At 39.1% G+C, this 8778-nt stretch overlaps 1 protein-coding gene across 3 annotated transcripts; it reads right to left on the reverse strand.

The window, feature by feature from the left end:
* Positions 1-297: 297 nt before the first annotated feature.
* On the reverse strand, positions 298-6752 carry not (ubiquitin carboxyl-terminal hydrolase nonstop). 3 transcript variants are annotated; one of them, XM_018020062.2, is made up of 7 exons: positions 6418-6752; positions 5912-6340; positions 4357-4489; positions 4070-4285; positions 3435-3849; positions 2376-2942; positions 298-2056 (listed from the first exon to the last, which is right to left on the reverse strand). In XM_018020062.2, exons 2-7 carry the CDS (start codon positions 6029-6031, stop codon positions 1999-2001), a joined length of 1509 nt encoding a protein of 502 aa, XP_017875551.1. In that variant the 5' UTR covers positions 6032-6340; positions 6418-6752; the 3' UTR covers positions 298-1998. The 3 variants fall into 3 exon arrangements, with proteins under 3 accessions (XP_017875551.1, XP_017875549.1, XP_017875548.1); XM_018020060.2 differs by having other exon boundaries at positions 6413-6752; XM_018020059.2 differs by having other exon boundaries at positions 5912-6752.
* Positions 6753-8778: the final 2026 nt, after the last annotated feature.

The following is an 8778-nucleotide window of genomic DNA, read 5'->3' on the forward strand; positions in this document are numbered from 1 at the left end:
TAACAAGAAAAAAAATAAAAAATACTTCTCAACAATTATATGGAATATTTGAAACTTTCTCATGTTTCACTATTAAAAATAATACAGTGCGTCAAATGTAAGAGGCACCCTGTAAATTTTCGTTACTTTTGTGTATTTCCAACACAATTATTCCAAAGATGCGTAAAATATTCTATACTTACACGATGTACTCCTAACTGCATCATATCTGATAAGAATCGCTGTTGATAGGATAGGATAACTTCGAATAAGGGCGATAAATGCGTGCAAAAGTGCGAATAAAGTTAGAAAATACGATTTCTCGACGAAATATAACTTTATTTCTGTATACGTTCACTTCAGCCTTATACAAAACGCATGCACGCGTAATACGAACGTTTAAACGTATTTATTGGTCGTGTCACGTCGTGAGGATGGGCACACAGGCAAGTGTGCAGTTGTTGCAATTGATCAGTGAAATTTTGCAACTCTCATTTTCTCTCCTTCCTCCTCGCAGATTTCTGTCAAACTTCTTTCCTTCATGTCGAAGTTCAGTGGTCTTGTTTAACATCAATTGTATATACTCGTACTCAAACGTACCGATGAATCATTCTTGATCAAAACATTTACTGATCGATTCACACGATACAAATTATCATTCTCTCTTTCTCTCTCAGGCGTTATTTAACAAACGTTACCTGAGCGTTTCATAGAAACATTACGCGAGATTTTCTCAATGAACACAATAATCGAAACCTATCAGAATATAGGGAACTGTAATAACGATAAGCACACGATTATACGAACTACAAGTGCGACGAACACTTGGCACTTTTTTTTACAGGGACTGTCGTACAGAAAAGTATTGAAAGCTCTACGCACGATTCTCTTCTCGAAACACTTTCGCTTTTAACACTAAACCTGCCAGTAGTTTTTCTACGATAACACCCTATATTTATATCTTTTCTATTTCAGTGCAATTTTTTACAATTAGTGTCGATGATGATACTTGAATCACCAGTTCAAGTAATAATTACAACTCTAGCAAAATGACCAAACAAATTTAGTTTTCATTTCATTCCTTATAAAACAATTTCCAAACGGTCTTACAGTTTAGTGTTAAACTGAGTACTGTAGCATTTACGAAAGGTAAGACGGGCAACCAGAAGGAAATTTTGTCAAATTTTCTTTTATTATACACAGTCACGCGAAGTAATTCTTCGCCTTCATTGGATAATACTATTATCCCTCCTTTCTTTTCGTTTGCTATATTATTTCGTTTGTACAAAAGTGATTTACCGAAGGATGGCTAACACGACGCTGAATCATGGCTAACGGCGAAATTCCTCATTAATTGATCAGTAAAAAAAATAATAATATAAGTTATGAAATAGGAAAAATAGATTTAGAGTCTTGCGAGCCATCCTTTGTGCATCGTGTATACAAGTGTCAGGGCAGGAATATAACAACAGTCAGCGATATACAAAAATGCGAACGGTTATTTTAAAAAAATTGAGCTAATCTTAAAACTACGCTTAATTTACTTTAGGACACGAACAGGGAAATCGATCGACAGCCACCTTTAGATTTTGTCGAAAAGAAAAAGCAAAGTAAAACGTTTTATCTTCACTTTTTCGTTAAGTTTAAACTGACAAACATCTACGCTAACGGAGCGACGTCTGATCGATCGTGACTATCTCTCTTTTTATAAACAGTGATTAATTTCTAGCGTTTTTCACACGAGTAAAGCGTAATAATATTTCTAATTTGATTGAAAGTAAATATTCTTTCGATTAATACCGTATCAAACGATAATTCTTTTCATTTTTTTCTTCTTTTTCAGGCCTTCGGTATTTCATGTTATATAGTTCATGTATGTAATTCCGACTGATGAGTCGAACGAAAGAAACAACTTCCCGAAAGGGAATTGACCGTAGTTTTTTTTTTGTTCTTCTAAAACTTAAGTCTACCGCCCATGATTCGTCGTGATAAATAAATTAATTACACAATCAGATCGATTTACACCTTGGTATTTCGACCGTACTCCAAAATTTGTTTATGATAAAAAAGAAGGTACCTGAAAAGGAAATGGTTTGTCACTATTAATGATACTGATGACACTGAAACTAGAGGTGTACGAGAACCCGTAAATATCGGACGAGTTTTTTCTTTGGGATCGAAATTCTCGAAAATTGCAGGATTAGTTTGAATAAATTCACTTATGTTTCAGCATGTAACAGACGATACAGTAAATAAAAAAACTATTATGCATAACAATGAAATTGTCCCCGAGAACCCGTCCCGTTCCATCCCAATTTCGTCCCAAATATTAATCGTCACCGATGATCGGATTCTCGCACACCTCAACACTGAACAAGTCATTGCCATGAACTTACCCCTCGCTAGTTAGAACATCTTTTAATCTTGCCCTGGTGATCAAATGGTCGTCGCATTTGAACCATTGATCCCTCTGCTGCCGTATGAAGGCAGTGTAGTGTCCGGTCTCCAACGAGCCTTCGTGATTAATCACGGCGAACAGCGAATATCTGTTATCGCTGAACGCCGCGTCTTCCCCGTTCTTCGGTAGCCCGTCGATCATTGAGCTGTTGTTGTTACCGTTCCTCCTGTGCGACATGAAAGGCGTCATGTCTAATTGTTCTGGAAACGAGATGAACGTAGAGATCTTCTTGTCTTGTATGCTGGAGTGCTCGAATCGTTTTAAGTGAAAACTGGCAACGATAGGCAGCTGCTTCATAGTCAGTTGTTTGGTGCTTTCTTGATACGTTTGACAGTTGCTGCACTTGATTTTCGCGCTCGATCCCAAATGTTCGGCGCGCGTGAATCTTTCTAGGCAATCTAATAATGAGGTAGGAGGGCCAGAACTATCGGAACCGGACGCGCTAGCCGCTGGACCCAGATCCAATGATATATCCCAGAATGGATCTATCGTTGTGGATACTCCGCTGAAATTTGATTACATCAATACAACCGTTTTTGTAACAGCATACAGTTTAGGAGAACGATTTTCGATTCTCTCGATTTTTGATTGCGCTAGTTTCCCTTAGAGTGACGAGACACGAAAATAATAAAATAAAACTGAAACAAAAACCTTTTAAAGGTGGATAACTTTTTTAATGTCGAATCAAGCGATTGGTGTTTTTTTAGTAGTTAGTTTATTAAATGATGTCTAGAGGACCTTTCGAAAAAATGTAAATTGATAGAAATTGTAAGAGAAAAGTAAAGGTCACTTTTTCAATTTTTTAATCGGGGCTTATAAGGAAAATTTGAACAACGCATTTTGAAGATTCATATCATCTCGACTTGACTTAACACTCTCAAGTCATCGCACACCTCTACTATTTTCGTGTCCCCATGGGGAGAACAAATACAATGAAAAACGGATCGAGTATCATTATCCCAAGCTATAAATTTTCTATCCTGTAGTTAGCTCATACTTGCACGCCTGACAAACCACATCACTTTGAAGTCCGCCAGTGAAGATTTGGTCAATGATACAGTTACAGTGATGTGGATTATCTTTGACTAATATCGGCGCTGCCTCGCAGTGCCTGTGCAAAACGTCGAGGGTGGCTATAAAGAACTCGTGGGCATCCTGCTGTTCGTAACCTGCTAAATGTCTGGCATGCGTCCAGATCAAATGTAGGAGCTTGTGAAGCGTCAACGGGGCTTTACTGCCGGAATAAAATTCCTGAAAAAGATGCGATACTTCACAGACCAGGCAGCTCGTCGGCTGTGGGCAGTGGTGACGGTCAGCAAGGAAATAATCTCTCAACAGCGGCGTGTGAATCAGCGCCTGTACGATGCAGTTCATGAAACATGTACTTCCAAGATTTATCAGTCCTCTCAGACCTGAAAAATAATTTAAACACAAATGATATGAAGTTTAGCTCGTGTCCGCGAGTCTTAAATTGAATTAGGCAGGTACTCAGTGATTCATTGTCAATGCTGTACCAAAACTGCCCAATACGGCAGTCTGACTCTATTGCAATCGATTTCAGTGCAGCATGCGTGCGAAGCAGTGAATCAATGCGTGCCTGCCGAAATCACAATTGTAGAAGATCATTTCTACCTATCGTCGAATTCTCGACTACACGCCTTCTGCGCGGATGTTTTCGCAATAACTCGGCCTCTGTCTGCGTGGGTTCCCATGCTCTATAAAATTCTCCAAAGCTCAACGACTTCGCAGACTCACTCCACTGCGCCTTGGCGACTGCCAATAGCTCTCTGTCGTATACATAATCCCCGCATTGGAAGCACAATATATTTCCATAACAAAGATCAACAGCTGCAACATACAATTGGAAACATATATTCTTCGAGCTTATTATTTTATCTTATATAAAATAAGAGTTTTACCTAAGAAGTGTTTTTTCGTCTTTGCATGCTCTTGTATGTGACCTTTCACGTAGCAGCCGAAAAATATGCAGTGGAGACAAGAATGAAGACGATCTTTGTAGGTTTTACACGTATGACATAAGCAGCTAACAGCCTAAAAATACAGGAATTTATTAAAATTGATTAAAATATTTTGTATAGTTTTTGTATATTATTGTAGGGAATGATTGCATACATTTATTTCGTACGTGGAATGATGTACGAAAGAGTAATTTCAATGGTATCATGAAAATCGTAACTGTACAAGACCGTAACACCCTAAGAATACAGAACTTTAAATAAAAATCTAAAAAATGGAATATTTTGTATAACATAAATTATTTTGGAAAATAATTGCGTATATGTATTTCGTACGTGGAACGACATTCAAAAAAGAAATTACATCATTCAACGGTATCATCAAAATCGTAAATCTACAATACCGTTACATTACGCCAGCAGCTAATCTGCCAGAACAATGTACCGACAGAGTGATTGCACATAGTAGCCATTTTTAAATCCATCTTCACAGTGGAATCATTTACGAAATTAACAGTACGCACTCAAATTATACTCTCGTTATCAACTTTTGTTATTATGTACAACCAATTTGCTTAATTTCTTATTATCTAGTAGCCGAGAAGCACTAATTACTTTTGAGTACTATTTAATGTCATAGAATTGAGATAAACATTTAAAGAAATTCATAGGATAGAAAGACGAAAAACAAATTGGAATTCTCAATAAGAGTATAGTAAATTTATTGACGTATATTAAATATGAAGAGGTAAAGAATGCTTTAAAAAAACATTAAGAACAAGCAATTTACTTAATTTATTATTGTAAGAATAATCGTTAATCGAGAAGCATCAATCACTTTCGAGTATTGTTTAGTGTCATAGAATTACGATAAACATTTAAAGAAATGAATAAGATAAAAAGAAGGATCAAGCGAAGAGATTGGGAAAGACGTAGGATTTTTAATAAGAATAAATGTATTGACGTGCGTTAAACGTGAAGAGGCGACGATGTTTCAAAAGATGTACAACCAATTTACTTGATTTATTATTGTCTGTTAGTCGAGAAGCATCAATCACTTTCGAGTATGGTTTACTGTCGTGGAATTGCGATAAAGGAAGTTGCAGAAAAGAAATTGGAACAGACGTGGGTCTTTTAATAAGAGTAAATGTATTGATGAAATAATGTTGTAAAATAGTTCGTGAGTAACATTTGGAAAACTATAAACAATTTACGCGCGTTGACGTATCGGGTTGTCATTCTGCCTAAGATTTGCATAGCCTGTGACTGAAGAAACGACAGAGAGAGAGAATGATGTTGCGATTTGTGAGACTGCGATCTCCGGTGTCACCAAAATTCGTAACTATTCCAAATCAATGGGTTTGTCGTAGACTGTAAAAACGGGACAAAGAACTTGATACCGACGAGCGTACGAGACGGTCGGAAGGCGAAAGCCTTTCTGAAGGAGACAAGGACGGAATCTCGAGCACGGGTCACAAAGAGAAAAAGATTGTCGTACCTTCCTTACGCGTGCCTCGGCCGACGTGCTGGTCACAAAATAGGAGTGTATCACTTTGTACGGCTGGATACCCTTGGCTGCTTTGAAATTATTCAAGTGTATGCAGCCATGGTCGCTCATCTCAGGCTGGCGAGAGCGACGCTGCCGTGACTCCTCCTCACCCTGGCGACGACAGCCGTGGACGAGCCTCGATGCTCGCCGGGCCTCTTCGTAGCCGAATACGCAGACGACGACGAGCAGATGTCTGACGACCGACACCGACGCGACACGGACAATAACGGGCCGTCGGTGACGGGCACGGCTACGTGGAGCGTGCGTTTCACGCCAGCGACGACGATGACGGCGACGGAGGCTGCTTTGCGCTGCGGGGCGTAGCACGCTGGCCTTGGTAGGAGCGCGCGTGTCGTTGACATGGAAAACCGCGTGAGCCTTGGAAAAAAAGAGCGCAAGGGTTGTTCGTACAGTGTCGTAGCCAGTCGATCGCTGTCACACCGTGTATACCGTACTGATCTGTCGCACGCGTTGGTTCAAGAGAGACGGACGCGTGGAGAGGAGGATAGGCAGACGGACGAAGGCAAAGCGCGTGACCGACAGTAAAGGCAGACGCGACGGTTCTGTGTATGTAGGAACAATACGTGTCCTATGATACTTCGACGACAGGAATCACCCCCGTGTATCGTTTATGATCGTACTTCTTCGTGTCCACGTTTTCGACACTCGGGAGCTAACAAACACAAGCTACAGAGGCTAAATCCTCTGTGACTAGCCGGTCACTGCGACTGCAGGCGCCGCCGCCGGTACGAGTCCCTCTTTGACCCCCACCATCATTGAAATGAGTGTGAACAGAGATGGTGGGAAGCGCGCCGACGAAGAACCAATCGAATGGGAAATATGTCTTCTCTCTCTATTCTACGTGTATAATTCATGTTTTCGACGTTGTTCTGAAGTTGGCCTGCATCTTACATCTTACATCGTGCAGAAATAATGAAAATGACCGTTAATTGTCGGGACGTAATGGCGCATTGCGTATCGATAACTTTTTTGTGTTATTGACAATTTTATAAATCCAATTGATTCGGCGATGATCTTATAGACAAGTCTGCACACCCTACATAACTGAGGAACATAGTTGCCAGAAAAGCGCACGACGCTTCCCCCACGATGGTCCCCTAAGTACCCCTTCCGCTAGCATATTAGCTCGATTCCCCTCGACTCTCCTTTAGCAGGCGATCCTTGTCACGTGATGCGCGCGACGCTACGCGTGTATCGCAGATGAATAAGAAATTTTTAGAAAGGGCCTAGTTGGATAAAAGGGTCAAACGTACCCTTGAGCCGAATGAAACGCCGTTTGCGCCATTCGATAGCTTATCAAGAAACATTCACTCCAATTTTTAGTCCTATATCTCAACCAGGGGGGTAGTAATCGGGAAAATTCGAAAAATCAAGTTTTTGAACTTTTTCCCTACTTAACGCCTTGCGAAAAATCTGAGAAAATTCTGACATGTTCGTAGTGTACCTGTACATGTCTGAGAATTTTTTCAGATTTTTCCCTTGCAAAATAAGAAAGTGCTGAAAATAATCTTTTCACTTTAAAGCGTCCTGTCATCGAACATATTTTTCTTAATATATATATTTTTATTCTCACATTTACTGTTTATTGAGCAGAGTTATTAAGGATTCCTGTTTATGACTTAATCCTTAACATCGAGGAAAAACTATAATCTCCTCGGTACCCTTAAGTACAGATCGAGGGAAGGAAAAAAGGACAATTGTGTTCTCAGGTTTTGGTCTGTTTATGACTTAATCTTTAACATCGAGGAGAAACTATAATCTCCTCGGTATCCTTAAGCTCAGATCAAGGGTGAGAAAAAAAGACAACTGACCGTGTCCCTGTCTTTTTCCGCGTCATGGTTATTTTCTATTATTGTCTGCAAATACCAAATCTTTTGAAAATTTCCCCATGTAAAAAAAAACAAGGCTTGGATCTTTATTACACCAATCCCAAAAATCTGAAAAAATTCATGAATAATCCTTGCGACGATACGAATCTACCATAAAAATATAAATGTAGTCGCCTCAAGATTTCTATGTGAAAATATTATTTTTAACACTCTTTTATTCTTTACGGCTACGTTTTGCAAGGGAAAAATCTGAAAAAATTCTCAGACATGTACAGGTACACTACGAACATGTCAGAATTTTCTCAGATTTTTCGCAAGGCGTTAAATAAGGACAGAGAGGTAATGAGAATGCTCACGGCCCAGGTTTCGGCGTACCTCGGTAATTCAACGTTAACATGCACTTACAAGAGAACGAAAGAATCATTTCAACGCTAGCAAATACGTTATGAAGACCAGCCAATATTACGAAATGTTTGCACCCGTATCGTTAATAATTATCACTATTTCTTAAGTGAATCTCTATATAAATGAGCTTCGAATATGAGGAGAAACGAGGTTACGGAAATAAAGATTGAGTTGAATTCTTTTCGAATTGAGGCAAGATCGAATTTATTACGACCTAAAAAACGCTTGCGTTCTCTGTATACAGAAATTGGTATTTACTTTATATTCTATTTGTACTGGATCACTCCATTGTTCTTTGTCCGTCCATGTGCAATTCCGTTAATTTGAACCCGAATTAGTGGTACGCTTTCTAATTGTCTAATTGCCTTACTAAGAAATGTTTATTTTAATTGTATATATATTCAAAAATAGTTAATAATATTGTGTGATATACATGTTTACGTTAATATTTCGACTTCGAAGGATCTCAATAATATTTTGTCGACAGTCGGCAGATCGAGGAACAAAAGAACGCGTCAGACCCTCCGCATTTCACTTTTAGGTAGTTTCCTAAGTGCCAAA

Source organism: Ceratina calcarata, unplaced genomic scaffold, assembly GCF_001652005.2.
Source record: "Ceratina calcarata isolate Rehan_Ccalc_2016 unplaced genomic scaffold, ASM165200v1 scaffold211.2, whole genome shotgun sequence".
Taxonomy (NCBI): Eukaryota; Metazoa; Arthropoda; class Insecta; order Hymenoptera; family Apidae; genus Ceratina; species Ceratina calcarata.